The sequence below is a fragment of the Corvus cornix genome, chromosome 2, assembly GCF_000738735.6.
Source record: "Corvus cornix cornix isolate S_Up_H32 chromosome 2, ASM73873v5, whole genome shotgun sequence".
Classification (NCBI taxonomy): Eukaryota; Metazoa; Chordata; class Aves; order Passeriformes; family Corvidae; genus Corvus; species Corvus cornix.
In genome coordinates, this window is record NC_046333.1 from 6,956,710 (window position 1) to 6,982,835 (window position 26,126).

The following is a 26,126-nucleotide window of genomic DNA, read 5'->3' on the forward strand; positions in this document are numbered from 1 at the left end:
CGTGGCCTGGCCGGGGCCGCGCCGGCTCAGCCGGTGAACAGTTAACGCCGGAGAGGCGGCTCCTCTCCCCACACCCTCCCCGGTTCCTGTTGTAAAAAGCGTGTGTAACCCCCCGGGAGAACGGCGAGCCGGGCACAGCCAGCGGAGGGGCGACAGCCCCCCTCTTTTTTATTTATTGCCCCCCACCCTCCCTTTTTCTGCAAGTGGTCTGCGGGGTGGGCTTGGCTCGGCGGGACCGCCCGGGCCCGGGGCGGCGGCCGGGCATGGCCGGGGCGGGGAGCGTGTGTGCGGCTCCCTCCTGCCCACCCACCCCGCCCCGCCGGCTCCCGCAGGGCAAAACCTGGATCCGGGTGGTGACAGAGCTGGGTGCCCCCGCTGCTCTCGCCTCCCCTCTCCTCTGACAGGAGCTGCTTTATTTTTATTACCTTTTTTTTTTTTTTTTTTTTTACTTTGGGTCAAAAGGAAAAATATGTATTGAAAGGGTGGGGAAGGAAAAGAGAGAAAGCAGGCACCCTCCCCCTCTGCTGCTCGTAGTCCCCTCCACTCCACACCAAAAAGAGCCATCGCAAGTGCACGCCAGTTCTTCACTAAAGTGATCCAGCCGCTGGATTAAGTAACTCTCGGGGAACAGCACACGCACGCACACACACGGCAAAAATGAAGGAAAAGGCAATGTTTCAAACGGCTAAAATGCAAGGAAACATGATGGTAAGTGGCTGCTGCTGGCGCCTCCAGTGACTGTAAGTGTCGGGGCTCCCTGCTCGGCTCGGCGCTGCCAGACCCCGCTCACCGCCCGCACGGTCGGTGCGGAGCCCCCGCTGCTGGGGCTGGGCTGGCCGGGGGACAGAAGGGGGCTCTTTGCTTGGTGTCCGTGCCCCGCTTGGTGCCTGTCCCCCCACTGGAGGGGGTCACGGGGGATTTGGGGGTGCGGGGGCGTCCCCGTTTGCCGGGGGAGTGGGGCGCAGCGCGGGCGGGGGGCGCGGGGCTCGCTGGGCACCGCGCCCCGGCACGGCCAACTTCGCCAAGTTGATGACCACGATGTGTGTGCGTGAGCTGGGGGCTGTGGGGGCTGCCTCGCCTTTCCTCCGGCATTACTACTGGAAACATTTGTCTTGATGCCATTAAAAAAAAAAAAAACCAACAAAAAACCCCCCACTACTCGGGATGCCTTTTCAATAATCCCCCTCCTCCCTTAAGGAAAAAATAAAAGCATCCAGCTGCTCTGCCGGAAGAAGTGCTGGTTGCCATCTTGTGCTGATGGAAATATATTGGTGTGTTTTGCCTGCTGGCTTGACCCGCTGGGGGCGGCGGGGCTGGGGGTGCGCGGGCCCCGCATGCGGCGGCTCCGGCAGGCGGGAGGAGCTCGCTGCGGCGGGGCGGGGGTGCACCGCAGGCTGGGAGAGGCTTCAGGGCGCTTCGCCTTAAAACCAACTTCTTTCAAATAACCTGAAGCGCATAAAGGGTACCTGTTGGTCTCCTGTCCCTTCTCTGCTCAAGAAGAGCCCTTCTGTCTGTGTTTTGCCTCCCCTGTGAGGGGAAATGCTAATATTTAATAAGAAAGGTAGTATCTGTTTCTCTCATGCCTTCTGTTCAAGAAGAAGCCAAAGTATTCGCCATCCTTTAATCAAGTTCTGTAGTAAAATGCTTTGCTGGCTTTTTAAGGAAGTGTCTGCTTTTCCAACTCCAATAATATTGCTTTTTCCAGCGGTAGTGTTTAAGAGGAAGGTGCAATGCTATGTGACCTGTGAATTCAAGTAAGGCAACTGAACAGGAACTTCTACAAACATTTTTTTCCAGGAGAATTACACAGCCTGTGTGATTGCAGCGTGCTCCTTTTATTGTGCTTTTTAAATGCCTGGCAAATATCTAGTGCTGGAACTTTTTTTTGTGGGGGGAAATTTAGACTATTATCTGCTTAAGCTACTCATCCTGATGGTCATTATAGCCTTTGGTTAGGAAGTTCTTGATCAGTAAGAAAAAACAATCAACGAGCTGAGATGACATTGTTTGATTTAAGTACAGGGTGAGACTAATTCACACACACAGAATGTGTAAAATCACAGAATTAATAAAAAACCTCTTGCACATTTTCCTTGCAAGTGTCCAAAGTCAGGGAATGAGGAGCGGGCAGGGATTCCCCCACCGCCACTCAGCGCAGGGCTGAAGCTTCTGCTGGGATTTCTGGCTGGTGCTTCCGAGCGTGGCAAAATGGATCCGCCTTTCCACAGCTCTGTGGGATGAGCAAGGGCTGGGTGATCGATCTGCACACATGGCTATGTAGCAGGGGCAGTCCACAACTCCAACCTTCAGCCAGAGACAATAGTTTATGCCTCTGACTCAGACAGGAGCAGGATCTGGCCCCTCAGGCTGCTAAGTCACAGTTACTTCTGTCACTTGGGGCAGTCTCCCTGGACTTGAATGCAAGGTTTTCCTTTTGAGAACTCATTTTTGAGACACTGGGAATCAAATTTAAAGACAAAAACTGTTATATTTGATTTTGGTGGGGGAACAGGTGATTTCTTTAGATAATGTCTGTTTCTATGGGCCACACACACCTGGTTTCGGTGTTAATCTGCTCTGTGTTTGCAGCTGGATCTGCAGTTTATTTTAGCAAGAATTAAGTTTAGGTGAATATTTGAGCTTTAAGATACTTGAATAGATTTTATATTTCTTCAAGGTAGTATTTAGCAGACCTAGTCCTGAAAACTGAGGTACACTTTTGATGGAAATTCCAACAAGTTAAGCCTAGTAGTTTATGCTTTTCCTTAAGCTGTTGTTTAAAAAATAGTAGTTTTGCTTTTATATCACTTTTGTTTCAATTAAAATTAGAATCCTGAACTACTCATGTCAAATCCTGTGCTGTGGATGTCCTCCCTCTCCTACCTGGCAGTGATTGCGAATACTGGCTTGGGGTGTGTGGAATCCCAGGAGTTGCATTACAGTGTGCCCTGCATTAAGTGCCTCAGCAGAATTCAAAAAGCCATTGAAAATTCAAAGCCCACCATGACTATTTTTTTTTGTTTGTTTGTTTGTTTTCTGGCAGTTTTGCTGTTGCTTAGAATCCTGACAAGCTTCTAACTATGTATTGATTTTTCTTCTCTTTAAAAATCTCTGTTAAATTGAGCTATTTCATTCCTAAAATGATGTGACAGCAGGTGATAATACTGACACACTGGTCCCTGACCATGCAGTGGACCCTTTTCAAGTGTGGTAATAGCTCATGGAGTCATTACACCTGTGATTTCTTTATTACCTAATTAGACCAGCAAAAAATGAAGCCATTCTTGTGGCACTGAGATAAATGTTTTTATCCCTGTAGCAGTATTTTACCAGGGCTTTGTTTGGCTTTTTTTAAACAATAGCATTTACCTGGAAAGGTGCCTATTTTTATTTTACTGCTGTATTTCCCATTCATCATTTGAACCAGGGGAATGCAACTTACAGAAATAGCTCAGGCTCTTACAATGGGCTTTCTCTTAATTCTACATAAATGCTGTAGGAAGTGATTAATATACAGTGGTTTCTCCCAATAAGAATTGATGTATCCTTGAGTTTTCCAGTGTACTTGAAGTTAGTATGCAACAATATGGTATGGAGATAAATGTCTATCACTTTTGGAGATAAATTTAACACACTTGCATTTTATCCTAACTTTAGGTGTGGCTATATAATTTATTTCATTAAAATATTCCAATCTTTTTCCTTGCACATCCAGTTGTCAGGTCGGGGCAATAGTGCCAACTATGCATTTTATTCTACGCTTCCCTGTGTCTCCCCAGGGACTGGCCTATCATGTACACAGGGGTTTTGTTTGTTTGTTTTTAATGGATTTGCAAACAAATGTATCCACAAGAGCTGTTTTGAAGAGCACTTTTACAGTAGTGCCAGATTCTTCTCTTACAAGCACTCTTGCAAATCCCAATTTGTTAGAGGTACAATTGCAACAAGGTTTATAAGGAGCTACTACCTTTGGTTGTGGACAATTAGGTGAGTGGTAACAATGGGCTTGGGGGAATGCAGAGGGGTTTTGAAAGCAAATTAATGTGCTGTGTGTGAGCAGGCTGTTAGTTTGGCACACTTAGTGGTCAGTGGAAGCAGTGAGCACCCTGATCTATCTATGTGTATTAGGGGGAGGGAGGTTGCTGTGAAACTCTTGTTCTGAATTTCACTCTAACCTGCAGGTGCTCGAATGTTTGGAAACTGCCAAGAGAAACCATGGTGGATGTGTCAGATTTCTGCTTTACTCTGATGAAAAATGTATGAATAGGGCAAAAGAGACAGCTTGGGTTCATTGAGAGGATTTGCAGAAGAGTCTGGAGATTTAGATTTTCAGTTTGACCATTTAAATTCCAACTCTCATAGCTACAGTTTTGATGTACATATAAAAAACCCAAATAAAAATAAGCCCAGTGGCAACTGTTATCTCCTCAGAAGTCCTCTAGCACCTCTGAGGCCTCGGAGACCTCAAGGGTACAACTGACATGAAGACTAAGCTACTCTGTCATCCCAGGAGTGCTCCTGCTCTTCCTTGAGAAACACAACTCTGGTACCTCTCAGGAGCAATAAATTCTTACTGAAATAAATAAGACCTTGGTGTTCCATTGTGATTTTCCTTATTTGGCATAATTTACCTACAGGTGTGTTTCTTGCAGTGCTCAATCACATGGCACTGAAACATGGTGAAATTCTTCTCAGCCAAGAATGCAGTTGTCCTAACATGGGCTAAAGAAGCTGTGTAAAGATTAATTTTTCTTGAAACTCCCACACTGAAGTACATGGTGGAGTTTGTGACCCAGTGCAGGTCCCTGCTACTTTAGCCTTCCCTCTGTCTTATATTCAGCTTGACTTAGAAGCCAAATGCAATCCAGATTTTGTGTACTGTTCCTTAGTTGTCTACTACCTCAGCTGAAACACAGGGAGCTCCAGAACTGAAAGCAAGGAAACCGAGGTAGCAGTTCCCAGGTGAGCTGTCATGAGTTCAGCTGGAGTTTAAAGCGAGGCAGGAATTCAATTGCTGATACTACAGCAAGAATTGCAGCAAAAAAATCGTTGGGACTGAGGCTGCTTAGTGAAAGGTGAGTTGTGTTTTGAGGACTGTAACATTCTGGTATCGTTTCTGGGTCAGGCGTGAAAGGGAACAAGGGCTCCCTTTTGTAAGGACGATATGTGCAGCAGGCATACAATCCATAGGAGGTGCTGGAATTGCTGCATTGTGGGAAAGCTGTAAGATATGCTGAGGCTGTTCTAATGTCGTGTTGCTAGCTGGTGGAAATTAGGAGCCTTTTTACATTTGAGGTGGGATGGTAGAGAGCTCCACAAGCTTTGCAGGATCCTAATATTGTCCATGCAATATAGTGTGCTTTTAGATACATCCTTACTTAGGGTATAGAGAAATGCAAAGCCTGGAATTATAAGGGATCCACTAAAGCTGCAGGACCTGTGAGAAATACATGGTGCCAAGCTGTCTCAGAATAACTTTGGGAGCCGTGGGAAGCACTCCACATCTCTGGCTCGCTACTTAGTGCTGTGAAATTGAAGGAGGACATGTGGTCTGACTTTAATTTTCACTGTCAGAAGGGTTCAAAATCTTGAATTTGATGGTGCTCCTCACACCTGCATCTTTTTCTTCAGTACTCCTCAGCAGCTTCCCTGGTTCCTCTTACTTGCAAGGAAAAAGGTGCACTTTGTGCTAATTTCTCCCTTCGTCCTCTGAGCTGTCTGACTATTCACAGGACAGTCTAACCCCTCCCTCTCTTTCTGTATCTTTTCACTGCTTTGCCAAACAGTAAAGGGAGAAGTAGAAGGGACTGTTATGATTTTAGTGAATGACAGCTGAGTGGGTGGCTGTAGAGCCTTGAGCAGCAACAGAGCCACAGAGCTGTCTGTGCAGCTGGGAAGACAGCATTGCATTCATCTCTATTTGAGAGGTTACATTTGTTCATTAATGAAGTCTGGACTTGCTTAAGATAAATACCTAAAATGTAAGTATTGTAGATGTTGATGGCCTGAGGCTTTATTTGATGAGCAGGGTTTTTCTTTCTGTGCTGTGGAATGAATCTTTCAACTGCCAGCAGATACTACACAGCACGTTTCAAGTGTCACTCTTGTATATCTCAGAGGTCTCATTTCTTGGCAGAGCTTTGCACTCTCTCAGTATTGGCCTGACTGACTATGTAAAGGGGAAGGCAATAGAGAATCATGCCCCAAGAACACCTCTGGTTGGTACACAACCCTTACTACCAACAGGCTCTTTAATGCAGATGACAAAGACAAAACAAGATTCAAAGCTGGAAGTTGGAGTCAGAGCTTTCCAAACTAGAAGATAAAGTGCCCAGTTTTTACAGGGAAGGTGATGAACTGCTGGAACAGTCTCTGTGGGAGTCTGGTAATTCTTCATTAGAACAAGATGGACATAGGATTCCTCTGACTAAACATTGGCTTCTTCAGTATAGACATTTATATCTAAGTTAGTCAGCCTGGGCTTCCTCTACAAATTAGTCAGTGGAGTCTGATTCATCCCATCTTCCTGTAGATGTGCAAAATGGGCCAGAGTACCTGCACTCTTAAGTGCCAACTTCTCTCCATTGACTCAAGGAATTATGGGGTACAAGCTGAGCCTGCACATATCCAAGTGATGAGTTTGTCTGTTGCTTAAACATAGTCATAGATATTCCAGAGCACCTTAAGTGAAACTAAGAACCCTCTCTAGCCTCTGCTGTTACATCAGACGAAAATTACTCTGCACATCTGCCCAGGGTTTGTCAACTACATCTGCAGTGGCATGTGAAGATAGATGAGCTCCACATTTGGAGCTCTGCTCTTCGCAGGTCCCTGCATGCTTGTGCAGAAGCAGGTCCAGTCTCCCAGCAGCACAGCCCAGCTGTAGCAGGAGAGGAGCTCCATCTCAGCAAGATGCCATGTTGTAGCAGGAATCTCTTGGTCTGTAGTTTGTATAAACTGAGCTGTCCTAGAACATTATAATGCACCCTTGGCTTTAAAATTATTTAACCCAAATGGTTTAATGTCATCACAAGTGCAATATGAGGATTTATTCTTCTAGGTCTGTTTGCTTGTGTGCTGTCTGTACAGTATTGTACTACACAGTGACTCACGTGAGATTAACAAGCAAAGCCCATTTATTAAATTGTTTTATGTACTCTAAATCTCATGTAATCCACTAATGCATAATGCTGTCACTTAGTAACCTTGGCATTCCTTCCCAATGGAGCATTGCATTTAGCAAGTTCCCATAGTATTCAGTTCTTTTGAAAAGGCTGCAGTTGAGAATGCAATTTTAAAAATAAATCTAAACCCTTAGAGCCTAAATGCTTACAATACACTGAGAACTGGGACCCAGCTGTAGCATGCATTCACCTGTAGATTGCATGGATTTTCTAGCCTCTTAAGGACACTGTAGCAAACAGACCTTGCACTGTAGCATGCAAAGTTTGCATTTGCAGTGTCCTGTTGCCCTTGGAGTGGATTGTCAAGATTATGTCAAAATATTGTTTTTGCAAAAACTGGCTTTGTGCCATCACTTGGATATCTGTGGAGATATTGGTGAGGTCCTGGGACTTCCTGGAGCACCCATGTTGTAATGTTTATGCTGTGCTCTGGGTAGAAGTTTGTGCCTTGCTGGTCGTTTCTGAGCACAAAATTTTCCCTGTGGGTTCTGTATGCCCGGCAATGTCCTCTTCATTGCTACAGAAGGGAAGAGTGGGAACAGAAGCAGTGGAATTGCCTGTGGAATTGCCTTGATCAGGGGGAGAATTATTTTGTGTGTAACTGGATCTGAGTCCAACCCTCAACTGTAAGTAGGTAGTTCCCAAGTTGCACACTTGCAAGGCACAATAAAATTGTTGCAAACTCGGTGCACCTCCAGCAACAAATTTAGGAGTTTTTTTGTGGCAAGGCCTCTTTCATAGTGTGACTCAGTGCTTCTATGAAGTATTCTCACCATCTTATCCCTAATCACTGTGGAATAATGACTTAAGGGGTTATCCTGAGTGTCATAGGTTAGCAAGCATAGTCCCGGAAGGGACGTCCTTGCTAAGGGGTGCTGGCAGCTTCCTCTGGGAACTGATAGAACCTATCAGCTGGCCAGTTTGGATATGGACAATTCTCTAAGCCACTTAAAGTTGTGATCACCTCTGTGATCCACATTTAAGAATAGGCAAACTCCCCTCCAAGCTCTCTCTCGTTTCCGGCGCTGGGACAGGTGGCTGCAGGGCCCGAGCAGGGCCCAGTGGGCCCGGCCAGGCCCTGCTTGGGCCAGGCTGGGTCGGGCCACGGCCATCCTGAAGCCATGGACCTGTTCCAGCCGTGGAACCCCCCCCCACTGCCTTGCCGTGGGCAGCCAGAGCGGCTCGGCTCTCCCCCCTCTCCACTGCGATAAGAAACATTCAACATTCCAGCTGCAAAGCTGCAAGGCCGAGGTGAGAGTAACCCTTTTATCGCTGTGAAGAGCTGAAAACCTGAGGGAAGAGAGAGAGGAGATGCTTAAAGCTGAAATTCTGTTGTGAAGCTATGATATATCAGAGTATCCTGTTGTAATTTCATGAAGATCTGGGGGGTGGAGTGTTCAACTCGTGAGCAGAAGCACCTGCGTTGAGATAGGCAGATGCTGACGCAGCTGTAATTTCATGAGAAGTTTGGACAGGGAGAGATGAACCAGATGAGGACTTTTGCTCCAAACGGGAAAGGAGGAAACCTCAGTCCCTAGAGATGAACCAGATGAGGACTTTTGCTCCAAACGGGAAAGGAGAAACCTCAGTTCCTAGAGATGCTCCCAGAGATAGTCCTAAAGATGAAGATGATGAAGACCCTTTGCTCCCAGGGAAGGAGAAGGGCCTCTGTTTTTGTTTCTGAACGGCTCAACCTTAAAATTGTACCCCAAAAACTTCAAGAGTGGACCCTCGAAAGCAGTTGCGGGAAAAGCTGCAAGTCGGGGGAAAGGACTCACACGCAGGCAGAGAGACTCCTCTTCCTAAATGGACTGAACAATATTTGGAAGTGGGCGGCTGTCTCGTTGTGATAATGTTTTCATAGCATGAGCAAGAAGAGACTTCTCTTTCTAAATGGACTGAACAAGGTTATTATGGAAGTGGTAAACAGACTGAACATCTTAAGGGTTGTCTTTTCACATTGTCAGTGGGAGAAGGGAGGAAGGTGGAGAGAGGAGGAGAGTTCTGAAGGTGGTATAATTTTTTTTTCTTCTTTTAGGTCTGTTAATAAACTTCTTTATATTCTTTCAAGTTTGGTGCCTGCTTTGCATTTCTCCTAATTCTTATCTCACAGCAGATAAACAGTAATGAGTATTTTGGACCAAACCACTACACTGAGATGCACAGAAATGTCCAATCAAAGCAAGTATGAGAAAACAGACAATTCAAGACACTGGGATGAGCTGCAGTGGTGAACATTGCATGCCCAGGTCAAGCATTGAATGGTAAACAGAGTGGTCAATGCTCTGGAAAATCCCTCTCAAGTTACAGGGAATACTGGCCAGAAGATTTTGTCAACTCAGGCATGTGTAGACAGACTTGGCATGAATTCCAGTCACATATTGCATAGCCTCATTTTGTAGTCATTATTCAGCACTTACTCAAGCAAAACTTTTGCCAAACTTAATGGGTTTACTACTCCTGCTGAAATGAGTAAGAATTTTGTTTGAGGCTCAGGTGCTTTCAGATCTGACTCTCGACACGTAACCCCACCATGTTCTGTGTCACCAGGGATTTTCAGTAATTTTTAAAAGGTAGCAACAGGGAAATATACTGTAGTTGGCAAAAAAAAAAAAAAAAGAAGGTAAACTTCATGGTAGGAAGGCAAGAAGAAGAAGAAAAGCAGAGTAAGGTGGTTAAGACAAGCACTCTGTATTTTTTACTTAATCTTGTTTTATAAGTTGTCCCCCATGGAAAGCCCCATGAGCTCCTCCATCAGCTGTTCCCCAGAGCATGCTGCATGCCTGCACTTCTGCGTATGTTTGTTTTCACTGATGATGTTAAACTGGAAAACATGCTGAAAATGAAACATTTTTATTTGTTTTTCATTTGGGACTGACGTTATTAAAAACACGGAGAAAAATTGAAATGATAGCTTGGCATGTTTTCTGTAAATACTGAGTAGTTCTTCTGCAGCCTATGATATAACCAAAGTAACCTAGAAATAAGCTTGTATTGCTTTTTTCTAGTGCCTAATTATAAGGATGTAAAAAATATGCTCATAATAATGTCTTCTCATCCAACTGTGAGGGGGCTGAAAGTACCACTTATGAAGATCTAGTTTGTAAAGCAAGTGATTGTAATGCAGGAATATGACTATTCATGAGCTCTGAGTTTATTGACTGTTAAAAACTGGATCTGTGGTCTACATGAAGGATGTATAAAATGCTGTGGGTAGAGCAGTAATTCAGAAAGTAATTGTAGTTCATATCAGTATGACTGAGCCTTTCTTGATCTCACTATTTAGAGTTTTTCTCTGGGAAAAGAAAATATTCTCTGTTGCTTTTATGTTATTCTCTCTGAATTTTATTTCATTTGCATTAACCATGTTCATCTACATTTGTTAAAAACATTGTTAAGGATGGTCCATTTTGGTTGGATTCAGACATTCTTGTAGGAATCCAAACCTATAAAAGATGCTGGGAATTTTAAAAATAAAATTTGCTCCTCTTTGTTCCAGTGTCTTGGGTTTTACACCTTCTTTTGTTTTTTGTGATTTTTTTTTTTAATAAAGAGAGCATTTCTCACTATCTTCTTACTCAAATTTTAACAGAATTGCAGTCTTGGTAGGGAAAGGAGGCTGTTGGTAATATCTAAGGGTAGCAAATAAGTCCTATGCAACAGCAATTAAAGCAAAAAATCACGTCCTCCAGAGGCGTGCTCCTTGTTATGTTCCCTGTTCAGCAGCGTACTTAAGCACCTGTTTAACATTAATGGTAAGCATATGCTTAAATGTTTCTGCTGACTTGGGAGTTATGAGAAGCCTGCCTTGCACACACAATAGTTGAACAGCCCATTTCCATCTGTGTGTGAGCCCAGAGCATGGTGCTAGCTGAGCACTTTCCAGGTTAATTAGATTCTGTAGTCATCAGCTCTTCTGTGCTCTCTGGCTATTGGGAGCTCTGCTTCAAGTTGTGCATCTTGTGCTGGTAACTGAAACAGAATATTGCACTGTATTTCACCAGTGTGTTCAAACAGAAGCAGAATTGAATGGATTGCAAGTACACCATAAATACAAATTTGGCTCTATATTGCTAGCATGAATATGGTGCATTCTTCAAATGCAGAGTGTCTACCAAGGACTATTTATTCTACAGAGCTACCAATAATGATTATGCTTTCATGAATTATGCATGTATTTGTCCTTAAAACTCACCTGGCTGTGATGTGGAGTGTTTAAGATTTGAAGCTGGCTGTAAGTATAAATTGCAGATATTTTTCATAAAATATAAAGTCCTTACAAGTTTCTTTGTGATATTAGAGACTGTTGTGCCTGTGTCTACAATAGGAAAAAAAAAATTGGAATCAGAAGAATTCTAATTCAGTACAGGAGAAAAAAAGAGAGCTTGATGCTCAAGAGTCTTGCAAGAAAAGGCAAAATTATCTGAAGTCAAAGGTGAGCTATTCATGTATTCAATAAAGCAAGCAAGATGAGATGGAGGCATAGAAATACATCTAAGGAAATTATAAGAGGGTTATTGTAGAAATAAGGGAGTTATTATTTAGCAAATGAAGAAAAGAAAATTTTATCCCACAGAATGCCTAGAAGCAACTTGCCAAAGTGTAAAAATGTAGCAGTGAGCGTCACATTATCTATTCTGGTCTTCTGATGGATTAAAATGAGGAAAAAAAGTACACACATTTAGGGAGATACTGAATAGATGAGGAGGAGTATAATCATTTTACCTGAATTCAGTGGCACAAAATTTAGCTTTCCAGTATTTTCAGAGAGGGGCTGCCTTTGTTTCCTCTGAAGTTTCCCCTGTTTTTGCCATTTATACGGTTCTATCATATTTGAATTTCTGGTTTCTAGAGAGTTCCCTAGTATTTAATTTTCACATTCAGGTATGTTGTTTGTATGGTTTTAGCCTAACCCCTGAAGTTTTTAAAGAGTTAGATGCTAGTGAAACATTGTATGTTAACAGTGCCATCACCAAAACCATTGAGATGAAGTGGGCTCATCTGCAGAATGGTGACAAATGGCCGTAGTGCTCTCCTGAGCTCTCTGCTTCCTGCTGGAGTGAGGAAGACATGTTATGAATAGATGTGACTGCAGAAAGGCAGAACAGTGGAAACACTGGAAGGCTTTGGGCATTTTGCATTTGTGTTAGGGGAAGCTTTCAATCTTCAGTCACAGTTTGAATCCATCCTAAACTGATAGTTATTGATGGCTGCTAACATTCATTGCCTGCTTGCTCATTTTTGGGTGCTGTGGGAGGAACAGAGCCCCAGCTGCATAAGGAATTGCCGTGAACCACCGTGTGACCACTCAGGCACTCTCTGGAGGTGACTGATGCATCCATGTTGCACATCATTTGGCAGGAACCTCCCTTCTCCCAAATGGCTTAATTGTCACTGGAATTGAAATAATTTCCATGGGATTTTTTTAGCTTGAGGAACAGGATTCAGTCATGAAAGATGATTTTGTTCTGTAATGTGTGAATGTGTGTTTGTTCCATGCAGGGGGTGAGGCTACAAGGCTGCCTGAGACAAGGCTAGAGCAGAGTAGGAAGGAGAAGAGGTGTCCTAAGCGTGCACCATCTCTGTGGGGCACACTCTGGAATGGGCTGTCTTGGTGAACTGTGCCTTTTTCAGGGAGCTAGCAGCACTGCTTGGAAAGCAGCTTGGAATTGCTGCATGTGAAACACAGATGCTCAAATCCTGGTTCCTGGAGTGAAATAAAGAGCAAATTTGTAGTCAGGACACGTGCAGTCTCTGCTTGTGGGTAGAGTCCGTATGTCAAGGAGTCTTGCAGTTGGTGAATTCATGCACAGGCACATCAAGAACTTGCAAATCATAGGATGTGTTGGATTGGAGGATACCAAGTCTAGTTCCCAGTTGTCTCAAGTGTCTTTGTTATTGGTGTATGCTGCAGAAATTCTGCTTGAGGCTAGGAAAGTCCATTGGATCACACAAGCTAAGCCCAGTAAACACATTTACTGTTTGAAAAGTGAATTCATTTATTTCTCTTGTGCCTTGTAAATGTGTCAGACTGGCACATCCACTCTGCTGGATTCTGTATCTTGTGCTTTCTCCTTTTGCAGATTCTTGTAGTAAGCTGGTTTTCCTCTCATGTAACTGAATGTGTAGAGACTTGTAGCAGAAATACTAACATTAATATGAATGAAATATAGATGCAAATATGTCTCTGTAAACACTGGAAAAAACAGCAAAATAAGTGTGAGAAGAATGTCACACTGATAACAAAGAGCATTATTCCCAGCAATAAAACTGAGGAATATGCTGTACTGTCAAGCCCAGAAGGCCTGAGCTCTGACAAAAATCACAGTACAGGCATCTCTCCAGCACAGGACCTCACTTTCTAAGGACACTAAAAGACCACAAGGTACTAGCACACTGTGTGTGTAATCACAGTTCTTTCTCCTGTTATGCCAACAGGGAGCGACACCAGCTGAACAAATGTTTATTTTTTCAGACATACTTCATATAAACTAAATCAGCTTCTGAGCTGCAACCTTACTAATACTTAGGAATGCCTAAGTAGGCAAGATTTGGAAGCAAAGGACTACCTGTTCTCAACTTTTGACTCATAAAAATTATAAAAGATCTGCCAAAAAACTAACTTGTCATTACCAGTCAAGAAAAAACAAGTGTTGTGATGAGAACTTAGTAATTGATACCCCTTGTCCACCATGACACTTGTAAGTCGTCTCAGCCAGACTACCTGAACATACATCTTGGTGCACTTGGCAGTGTGGTGGATGAACTCAGAGAGAATGAGTGAGTGGATAAAACCAACATATTCAAATTTTCCTGATAAATACAATTTTCTTCCATAAGGTATTGCACTGGAGCTTGTTACACTCATTTCACACATGCTCAGGAACAGATGTCAGTCCTTTGCTGCATGCTAGCAACAAGGGTCTGTATGTTGTGGTAGGTCACACACGATTTGGGAATGAGGGAAGGTCACACCTCCTGACCTGCCCAACCGTGTGATGGCACACTGAAAGATGTGACTGGAAATGATGAGAGCAGGGCGGCTGGGGGCTGTCAAAATCCAGTGATGGAATGCGTTCAAATAATGAAGCCAAGTGCGTTTCCAAATGTCTCAGTCTGTCATGCCTACACCATTACCTTTATCAAACAAATATGTAGCTTCATCAAGAAATGAAATTGTATTTGTTTGACAGGACCTATTTTCCAGAAATCTGTATGGATTAATATTATTTATGTTGCTATCTTTTAGTTCTCTATTAATTGAATCCCATTTCAGCCTTACTACTTTTCCATTCTTAGACAGAGTCCTTCTAAAGGGAGACTAACCAAGCCATATCATTTCTGTGGGTAAATAGGGCATTAATTTGGAAAGGCTGGTTGTAAATGCTGTAAATCATGACAGTAAAACCAGCAAGGGTGAAGAGGAGATGCAGGGAGACGCTTTACGATAGGAGGTGAGACAGAGCACCATCAGCAAGAAAGTCCATTTGAGATTCTGCGGCATCAGTAAAATGGAGTGTGTGCATCTGTGAGAGGACAAGAGAGTGTGAGGCAGAGAGAATTGTTATTAGTGAAAGTCCTAAACAATGGTATTGTTTGCTACACACTTTGTTGTACATACCTGTGAGCAGTAGGAATGTATGCTGAAGGTGTGAGGAGAGGCAAAAATGGTATAGGTGCTTCTGCAGAGAAACAACTTCATGACAAGTAGAAAGGCATTTACAATTAGCTACAGCAAGGACAGACTGGGGTGAGAAGCAAAAGAATAACGATGGAGTTCTGTGTGTGCTGTGCTGGAGTGGTATGTCATGCAATCTGACTGAAAAGCCTGTGCCACATTGCTATGATATGGAGCAACTTCAGAAGTTGTTAATGCAAATGTGTCCTGCCATGGGGAGAAAAGTAAGTCTAGAGATTTGACTATAAACGAAGTAAGGACTAACCTATGGTAATGAAATGCAAAGCATCTGATCAAAATTCAGCATGTTAATCTGAACAGTAAATCTTTTATATGAATGTGTCACTTGAGCCCCATAGTCTACACAGTTTTCTTCTCACAGTGTATGTTGCCCTTGATGTCCATTGTGGTTGCAGAGTGTGGTAACATTTCACTGTTCCCACTTTGTCCTCCACAGCTTCATGGAGTCAAATGGCTTTAAAAGTTTCCTGACTACTGGAGGCTTCAGGATGCACAAGACAATTTGTTGAACTGTAGGGCCTTTGCATGGGATTGAGAGTGTAGATATTTAACCAGTGGGCATTTGATCTAGTCATAGAAAGTGAAATTTAAAGGAAACCTCATGTTTAAATGCCAACAGGTGCAATGCTCTGTGATGAGCAGGGCCACTGTGGTTTCCTCAGTTTATTTCTTTCACGCAGACTCTGAGACATCTCATGGTTTCTGAGGAGAAGCAGTGTCCTGCAATGAATACACTTGGTTTGGCACACAACAAATTTGAATTTAGAGGGAATATGATACTGATTTCCTGTGTGACCTTGGACAAATCTCCTGCTGCTGCCATACACAGGATAGCTGTGTCCCTGCAGGGCAGCCCTACCACCTCCTTCTGTGGGAACTGTGTCCTGCCTGGAGCTTCTCGCTGGGCTTTACCTTCATTCCCTGTTTGTAAAATAGGGGTGATTTTCCTTCCATTCCCTTTCCTTCGAAGTTTTGACTGTGGAATTTAAACTCCCATAATATCCATCCGTATTTGTTTGGTACATAAACTGTGTCTTACTGTGTTAAGTGCTTGTCTATAATTAGAATTACATTAAATGATACAAATGTCATTGATCTGTTGAATATACAGAGTTCAATAAAGGATAATAGCAATCTGTAACTCTGTACAATACCTGTTAGGTGACACTTGCAGAACAGGTTTATGCCAAATTACAAAGAAAACTGAGGATAATGTCTTCTATTCATGTCCGTGTTTGGGCTGAGTGAGAGTTTTATTATGAATCTAAGCAGAATTTTCACAGATAGTTTCTGTGCACTAACTTTTTTTACTGAATCAGGCAATATCCTAAATTGATAATATTTCAGTTGATGAGAAAATTCTGTCAGATGGTGGAGTCTAGTATAAAATTTTCAGATCAAATATTTGTTTTTCTGTTTTTAGCATTAACCTCATATAGGAATGTTATGATTTTGATAATGCGGTGTTTAGAAAAAGATGAATTAGAGTACTCTGTCAAAGTCTGATATCTGAAAAAAATCTTTGAAATGTAATCCTTGATGGTTGTTTGCTTTTATGTTACATAACTAATATGTGGAAAATTAATTATTTCAGTATTAATGAGAGTTTGATGAGAACTGAAATTTTGTTTACTGGGAAGTTTCAACAGTCTTTGTTTTCATCTTGCTTTGGAAGGGAAACAAATATCGAAATAATTTTTCTGCTAAATGGAGATTTAATTTTCTTTTTCTCACCTCAGTTTTGCTTTTTAGCACATAATTTCCCCATCCATCTACAGCCCATTAATGCTGTTAAAAATGTATTGTAAATTGAATGGACTGAAAAGAGCATATTTAGACACAAGCTATTATTCTGTTCTTAATTCATCCTTTGCTTATGCAAGACCACAATCTGGATTCACAACCTTTTTAATATTCAACATGGTGTTTCTAGCCTGATTTGACTCCTTTAGGTTGTTGGTAGGGATAAAGTGAGCAGGATTTAGAGTAGAACCCTCTACAGGATGGAAAGTTATTGAGGGATGCCTTGTTTCTGTCTTCATCAGAAAGAGAGCTGCTATTTGAGATCTGTAATGGGTGTGCATAGCTTTCTTTGTCTTGAGGCCCCCGAAAGCCATTACAGCTTTTAGAATAAGAATGTGATAGCTCCTTTGCAACCATGAATATTCCTTTAAAAACTGTACTTTCAAAGTCACTCATTACCAAGAGTGCCCTGATAAGTACTGCAGGCATCCCTAAAGTCCTTGGCATGTGCCACGGGTTGGTTTCAAGCAGACCATTCTAAGATCTCCAAGCAGGCGAAACTTCCTAACATGCCTGGATGGATCCAAATCCCATCTGAGGTAATCATCTGGAACCAGTAACACCCATTTAGATCTTGGTTCTCCATGCATATCATATGCACGTTGTGTCTTTCAAGATGAGCACAGAGAGGAAAATGATGCTCAGGGTGAAACCACAGCACATAAAGGCACTCATCATCCTCTTTTCAAGTAGCCAGTCAATGGCAGTGAATCTGGGTCAGGCAGCTGCTCTGAGCACCATGCTCCTGTGAGTAATAGAATATCATCCCAGACCTGCTTGGATAGACCTGCCAGAGCTCCTGTCACGCCCTGACTACATTTAAATTTGACCTTGATCACAGTCCCCACTCTGTTCACTTGTTCTAAATACAGTTTATTCTGTCCTTGTTTGCCTTTTTAAATCTGCTGAGATGTGTGTGTTGGCTTTAGACAAACAGCTCCTAGAGAAATACTATCTCTTAGGGTAATCCTTATTTCATAGCAGATTTGCCTGGGTGGTGGGGTGTGGTGCGTGTTTGTGGTGAGAGATCCCAGTGTCCCAGGGTAGCTGGTGGGTGTCTACAAGAATGGTGCCAACAGACCCAGAAAAGAGTCGTGCACAAAAGCTGGCCTGGAGATTTGCTGTTTTTTCATAAAGGAGACCTCTCAAAGTTTATGCTATAAGTCATGTGAGCTCCTTTAGAAGGAAGTAAAAGAAAAAAGAAGAAAAATACTGAAGCATAGCACTCAATCAGTTCTTTGGAGCTAATATGCAAAGGATTAGTGGTTTAAATACTGTTTCAGTTCTTACAGTGTTACTCCTTACATGGACTGTGTGCTTCTGAATCATAGTCCAGCATAAGTCTATGAAAACACAAGTAACAAAGTTTTCATCTGTAGTTATAACCTGGTTGTTTTTCTCCCCAGCATGGCCAATTTAACTTCCACACTCTCTTTTCTTCAGGCCTTTTCTGTGTTGACAAATGTACTGTGGGATGAAAGTCATGCCCTCCTCATGGTTTGTTTCTCTGTACCATTACAGTGCTATGGTATATGTCGGTCATGGGTTTATTTTGCTGGGAGAGGCAGATAGTCTTTTGAACATCACCAGGAGAGAATTTGGATGTTGTACTGTAGTGTTCCTATTTCTTGCTGGCTTTTTTCATTTAGCAATGTGGCCAGGAGCACTTCAGTACATATTTTTGCAAAATGCAGTTGATAAATATTGAATACAGGGCACTAGATTTAGCTGTTGGCAATGTAGGTGAGTATTTCTGTACACCCTATCATGAAGTTTGGATACCAACTGCTATTGAGACTGAAGCGATGGGGCTTTTTTTAAAAATCAGAACTGATACTTCATCATAAAGCTGCAGTGCATAAGGACCTTGTATTTCTAGCCATGCAGTCTGCAGTCTTCTCTGTTGTAATGACAAGAATTCCTGGCTATTACTGGACTGACCCAAATAGACTAAAGGATGGTTTGTTGCAGAGAAGGTTTTTGTTTCCTTTAGATTTAGTCTGCCCCGGCACTGCACAGCAGAGACTCATGAGGCTGTGAGTATAGTAGTGTGATCTATAAAGGACCCTGATTATCACTTTCATAAATGACTCTGAATTTTCTGACCAAATTACCAATGAAGTGAAAGGCATTGAACAAGATTTTTAATTATAACGAATGGAATCTGTGCTTTCTAATCAGATTGTTGTATGGGTGGCTATTATTCTTTGCTAAAAGTTAGAGCAATTAAACTTCAGACAGTCATTGGGCAGATTATATAAAAGAATCACTTCATTTGAAGGTTTGGGTGTTGGTTTGGATTTTTTAATTACTGTCTCTAGTGGAAACTCACAGTATATTGATTTTTCAAACCTGCATAGAGGTGAAGTATTAATACGTGTGCCAAAACAGCTACTACAGGTGTTACTGTTATAGACTTGCAAACTTGAACAAAATTAATGTTGTGTCTTGATTTTGTGAGACAGTAAAAGTAGTGGGGATTTCAATTATTTTTTTCATCTTAGTGTGTCTTTCTGGGTCTAAATTTTCTATCTACCTGTGAGATGACAATACCATGTCCTTTCTCCTTTTCATATACATCAAAGCTGACTGCTTGCCTGTCAGACAAGTGTGGAGGGGGTATCTATTTTGCCTGTTTTGGAGACTAGGGTATTGTGGACCAATACTGAGGGTAGATGTGGTCTCTTGGTTCAGTCTGCAGCTGGCTACTGATGCAGTATGACCCTGCTTTGAAGAATAAGGTATATTGCTCCTTTGTAACATATTTGTGGCAGGGATTTGCAGCTACTGTGGTGCAAAAAAAATCTACATTTCTGCAAATTCTTTCTAATGGGCCTCATTGTATCTGTGTTCAGCCATTTGTGAAGTGGGCAACTTAACATTTGTCTGCCACATGGGAGTATTGTTCAGCTTGGTGAGGAGTAACTTAAAAACCATTTAGAGATCCTTGGATAACAGACACTATAAAGAATACTGATTCTTTGCACTATTTCACTGCTCTCCTTGTCCATTTTAAGTCCAGCTGTGCACTTACACCAAGATGTTAACACTCTGCTCCTGTACAAAAGTAGGTTTGCTGACCCTTTTTGTGGAGAAGTAATATTTGTATGCACCACGCATGAACAAAAAATGCCTTTAGAATTTAAGAATAAAGCCACCTAATCCTGAGTATCTTTAACTGGCAGCAGGGCACACCAGGAAGGTGCTTCTACATCCAGGTGGAATATTACAAATATTCATCCTCAGTCTTTACTTACAGAAGCAAGGAAGAAACCTGGGGCTGTAGTTCACTTGCGGTTCCCTTCAGGCCTTGAACATTTGGAATCACAGAAGCAACTCATTACTTAAGTGAGCTTTGAGTGATAAGCTTTGAAGGATGAGCATCCTTTTTAAAGGATAATAGTTGCTGCTTAGTCGAACGTTTTCCAAAAGCCTTGATGAGATTTGAATGCTGGGTTCTCCGGAAATAGAATAATCCTCCAAGTGGCCTGGAAAAGCCCAGCCTGAACACTACACTTTCAGAACGACCTGTGCTGTGCTACCTTACCCGCCGGATCTGGGTTCAAAGGCATTTCTTTGGATGGGCTTTTGGCGAGGCTTAAAATCCTGTGGGAGGAAGTGGCCGCTGTCCGCGGTGCTGGGCGCTGTCCGCGGTGCTGGGCGCTGACCGCGGAGCTGGCCGCTGTCCGCGGAGCTGGCTGGCCGCTGTCCGCGGGGCTGGCCGCTGTCCGCGGTGCTGGGCGCTGTCCGCGGTGCTGGGCGCTGTCCGCGGTGCTGGGCGCTGTCCGCGGAGCTGGCCGCTGTCCGCGGTGCTGGGCGCTGTCCGCGGAGCTGGCCGCTGTCCGCGGTGCTGGGCGCTGTCCGCGGTGCTGGGCGCTGTCCGCGGTGCTGGGCGCTGTCCGCGGAGCTGGCCGCTGTCCGCGGAGCTGGGCGCTGTCCGCGGTGCTGGGCGCTGTCCGCGGTGCTGGGCGCTGTCCGCGGAGCTGGCCGCTGTCCGCGGTGCTGGGCGCTGTCCGCGGAGCTGGCCGCTGTCCGCGGAGCTGGGCGCTGTCCGCGGTGCTGGGCGCTGTCCGCGGTGCTGGGCGCTGTCCGCGGAGCTGGCCGCTGTCCGCGGTGCTGGGCGCTGTCCGCGGGGCTGGCCGCTGTCCGCGGGGCTGGCTGGCCGCTGTCCGCGGTGCTGGGCGCTGTCCGCGGTGCTGGCCGCTGTCCGCGGTGCTGGGCGCTGTCCGCGGGGCTGGCCGCTGTCCGCGGTGCTGGGCGCTGTCCGCGGTGCTGGGTGCTGCCCAACTCCGGCGGCGAGGAAGGCTGAGGGTGTGCTCAGCACATCGCTGTGCCAGTGCCTGCCCCCCTCCCCGAGTTTGTAGCCAAAAAACCTCAGCCCTCTTCTTGAGAGCAGACGGGTATTCATTTGACCATCTGATTCATTTGATTGTAGTGGAATCCTGTGTGCAGGCTTGCTCCAAAAGTATCACAAGAATGGCATCGTCTTAAAATATGGCCACAATTAGCCATGCAGGAGCCAGGATGAAAACACAGCACTGCTATTCTCTGCCTTGTTCTGTACCAGCGTGTTGCAAATGAGGGGGGACATTTATACAAGACCACCTGCCTCTTCATATTTCTGTTTGGCCACTGTCAGAGACTATTTACTTTGGGATCTTCAGCAAAGTTCATCTGAGAAGTTGTGGATGTTCTATCCCTGGAAGTGTTCAAGAGAAGGTTGGATGGATCTCTGAGCAACCCGGTCTAGTGCAAAGGATCCCTCCACACAGAAGGAAGGTTGGAACGAGATGATCTTTAAGGTCCATTCCAACCCAAGCTACTCTATGATTCTATAAATTAACTAAAAAGTTGTCAGTTAGCTATTTAAGCCACAGAGAACTCTCATTCAGAATCAAAGTAGCCTCCATTTCATTTTGTTTATTTAACTCATGAAGTGGATTCAGCTAAATTAAATTAAAGGCATTAAATTCCATAAGGGACTATCTTTGCAGATACTTAATGTGACATAACTTGTCCATCTACAAAGTAAATTTACATGTAGCATTCCAAGAATCTCAGGGTAAACAGATCTTTAGCCTTTATCAAGAAAACCTTTATTTGCTGTTTAATAATATACTTTGAAAGTGTTTGAACTTATAATGAACAAGGGCACCAACTGTTCACTGGGGGAATTGACATGGAACAGCAAATGGACTATGAATTCCTAGTTTGATATGTAGTAGTTTTCCCTCTGTATAGATAAAACAGGTTCTGTTGAGGTCCATAAGTATTTTCTGTGGAATTTAAGACCCTTGGTTCTGCTTACAAACGTGATAGTCACAGATTCATAAAATGAAGTGGGAATCTGAGGCCTGTTTTAGCAGGAAACACTGTGCACACACTTGCCTTTAAATACAGAGGAGTTTGATTGACTGGTTAAGAATTGCCCTGAATCAGAGCCAAAGTGCTGTGGCTTTTTGTGACATTTATATGGCTTCAGGATATGGATGTTCAATGAAAACTTCAATGACAATCTTCCTTAATAATTCAGAACTCCTGATTTTTCTTCAAAATTAATATCAGTCTGGGTGATACAATCATTCTGCAAATTTGAGTCCTGGCTCTATAAGGACCTTTTTGCAGGAAGTAGCTTACAGATAGCAGCTTTATTGCAGGCAGAAGAAGCTGGCTGTAAACTCTTTTTTTTTTTTTTTTTTTTTTAAATTGAAGTTGCTTGTATTTTATTAGAGCCATTTTAAAGCTATTTTTAGTCTCCTGGGAAAACAGTGGTGTGCTTTCCAGAAATCTGTATTTTGTGAAGCCTCACCTGGAGTACTGCATTCATCTCTGGCCCTCAGCACAAAAGAGACATGCAGCTGTTGGAGTGAGTTCAGAGGAAGCCACAGAGATGCTCAGAGGGCTGGAGCACCACTCCTGAGAAGACACGCTGAGAGACTTAGAATTGTTCCTATTGGAGAAGAGAAGGCTCTGGGCAGACCTTAGAGATCTTTCCAGTACCAGGGCTATATGACACTTGGAGAGGGACTTTCAACAAGGGCACATAGTGATGAGAAAAGAGGTACTGGATTTAAACTGGTAAAACACAGGTTTAGATTGGATATTGGAAAGAGATTCTTTACTGTGAGGGTGGTGGGACACTGGAACTGGTTTCCCAGAGAATCTGTGGATGGCCCATCCCTGGAAGTGTTCAAGGCCAGGTTGGATGGATCTCTGAGCAAGCTGGTTTAGTGGGAGGTGTCCCTGCCCATGGCAGGGGGGTTGGAACAATATGATTTTTAGGGTCCTTCCAACACAAACCGTTTTGTGATTTATGCACAGTTTTTACTACAGGAAGTCTCTCTTCATCATTAGAAGGCGAAAAACATTAATAGCAACACTATCCTGAAGTAATGCACAGCTGTTGATTTACTTTATTGCAGCCACGGGTTACTATTTCCTGGGGAAATAAAGAAACAAAATGAATCATTGAGGAAGACTTTGGGAAATCATGCCGTACTTCATGATTGCTATGAAATTGACAGTTTTTTGCCACTGTAAAGAAATCCTCCACCACTAATCCTCTTACTAGTTTTAAAATTAAAAATACCATTTTTTACCTATAAAATAATGTCTTGAAACATGAAAAATAACTTAATAACCATAAGAATTTACCTAGGCATTTGAAAATGTCTGGTATGAATGACTGTTTCTCTTGAGTGTCATTGAAATAGCACAGAAAAAATCTGGTTTGTTGTCCCAGAATTCCTGCAGCATAATGGAAAGCAGATGCAAAGACCACAGTTACCTGAGATATGAGGGTTCTGCCAGTTTGGCTTTAGGAAACATGAAATATTCCTCAAAATGGAACAGCTTTGTTTAATGCATATATATTATTCACTGCTGTTATATGCATTCATTTTTCCAAGTGTGTGCACTGAGGTTACAGACATATTTGCATATGCTGAAAAACATCAAATAACCTGAAGTTAAAAACCTACAATAAATTTATGTTAATATCTCAGTAAACAGGGTGGGAGGAAAAGACATCACAACAACATGTGTGTCTTCCTAAGTGCTTGAGAGGATGAAATTCTCTCCGTTTAAAAGGTCGTCTCATGATTGTAATTGCCAACTACACTGTGGGTTTCTACATAAACATATAAAGAAAAATTTTAAAATAACAATTGCATTATATGCATATTAAAAAATACATCTATTCCATGAGAAAAAAATATGCTTGCTTGGAAAGTTAAATATGCAGTTGAAACAGTTTGTCCTTGAGCAGACATAATTACTCTCATCTGAGGCCTAGGTGGAAGTCAAGGCTTTGAAACTGTAAATGTTTAAGTGCATGAGCAACTTGTGTTGTGTTTTGTACTTGGAGCTCCCTGGGGAGTGTGTCATCTGAAGGGGGCCTCATGTGGGCAAGTGTTTGCAGGCCAGGTCTTACACAACAGTGATGTGGCAAGTGCTGGGAGCTGCATTGGTCTAACCCTGCCCTTTCCCGTCTTCAGGGGTTGTGAGTCTCCCACAACTGCTTGTGTTTGCCCCAAAGTATGCATCAAATAATTTTTGATTGCTTGTCCCTGTAAAAAATGAGCTACAGGCTTCACTTTTATGTCTCAGGAATGCAGTCAGTAGAGATCTGGTGAAACAGGACCTCAAGGTGGGGCTGAGACAAGTTTGGGGTTAATGTCAAGCTGTGCTTCTAAGTCTTTCTTAAGGCCCTTTATTGTGTAAGGTAAACTCTACCCTACAACCTGTTCCAAACTTTCATTGTTAAGCAAATTGATGTAGCATTCATGTCCTTTCTATAAAGAAAATTCTACTGTGGGAACTATTACAGCTTTTTCCTTTAACTACTCTATCCTGTGTTTTAGTACAGGACTATTTTAAATTAATTATCCTCTAATTTGTAGTTGAGGCACTCAGTGGCTCTAAGTGATAACATCTCCACTGTGCAGTTAATGTTATGCTTCTTTGTGTATATAAATACATCACAAACACATTTTTCTGTGATGCAAATTGAAATCTAATAGTCTAAACAGGATCATTTCTGTATAGTGCTTAGCAATGCATTCCAGGTGCTTGAAAGCAATTCCAGAGAGTGTGAAAAAATTTCCACAAATTCTTCATGTCTTAAACTTCCTGTTAGTCTCTGCAGTTGACCTCATACCCTGTTAATAGGAAACACTGAAATGTTTTTGAGCATGGTTTTAGCATGGGTGCAAAGACAGTGAAGCAATTTAGATTTTCTGGATTTTTGTTTGAGCTTTCCAGGGAAGGTTCAGTTGAGAAATTATAATGAAAAATATATTCAAATGTAAAAAATTCTTTTTATGTTCTAATATACAATCTTTTAAACTCTGAGGGTGTGAAAGCAAGAATTACAGGAGTGATTTTTGTAGGAAGCTTTCATTTTTCCAGTGTTTGAGAAGACACATTGAAGATTCTTAGTGAAGGGCCTCCGCATTTTTGGGAAATAGGGCCCAGTAACGGGTGGGTTGCACTGGAGAAAAATTTATGAGCTATCTTGAATGTCTTGGGTTTTGGAATTGCAGTCTTCCATTTTAAAAATTTGGCAAAAAGTGTAGCATTTACTGGGATTCAAAAGAGCTGTAAGATAAGTGAATAATACAGAGTAGATGTCATATTAACACTGTTAATACATTGTTTTTCTTATTAATCCATCCACCAGTCAAAAAGAAAAAAAGATGTGGTTGCCAGGTGGGTTTTTGCTCTTTTAGATACAGCATTAAACTTTTAAAGTGCTCTCTGATACACTTTTATGCATGTCTTGATCGTTATCTCTCCATCATTTATGTTATAATGCGTTACTGGATGATCTGGAGTAAATTTAATTTCCTTACCAGCTGCAGTCTTTTTCTTTTGGCACAGAGTGATTGTGTTTGGCTGTGTTTAGAATGAGAATAGAAAGAGCTTTTCACATGGCTTCTTAGACCTCTGGTGTTGTACAGTCACCTGAAGTAGGAACTTGGTGCAGTAGAGACCCTGAAAGATATGAAAAGAGAATTTCAGCTACAGCAACACAGTTCATATTCTCCACTCTGCAAGAACTCTGAAGGAAATCACTTCTTTTTGTCAATACTCAGAATATAAACCATATTAATACTGCAGGCGAGATCACTGAAATTCCAACAGTGAGAGAACAATCTGGGATGTTTTTTTATCAATTCTTCATTCAGGGTGATGTAGTTAAAAGAGAACAAAAAGCTTGATCAGCAGTTCAGCGACACAGATGTGATTACCAAAAGTGTCAAGCTTAGCAGAGCTCTTGTAGAAGTCAGCAGGCATTTTCTCAATGACACTATGGGTATGGGGAACTCATATGTTTTAAATAAGCAGTTTGCAAATGTGTGTCCCATGGGTGCATTTCAGAGTCTCAATGGATCATCTTGCTCTTCTCATAATTTCTTTTGATTATACCAGGCTGGTGT

General features: G+C 42.7%; 1 protein-coding gene across 2 annotated transcripts in view; it reads left to right on the plus strand.

Moving 5' to 3' along the window:
• The window catches only part of DPP6 (dipeptidyl peptidase like 6), a 540,400-nt gene that overhangs the window by 59,728 nt on the left and 454,546 nt on the right, over positions 1-26,126 (plus strand). The window contains exon 1 of one of the 2 annotated variants that reach the window (XM_039549157.1): positions 478-708. The exons of the other annotated variant lie outside the window; for it this stretch is intronic. Within the exon in view, the coding sequence (XP_039405091.1) occupies positions 658-708 (51 nt within the window). The 5' untranslated portion in view covers positions 478-657. Of the gene's footprint in view, positions 1-477; positions 709-26,126 lie in introns of those variants that run through there. 2 annotated transcript variants of the gene reach the window in all.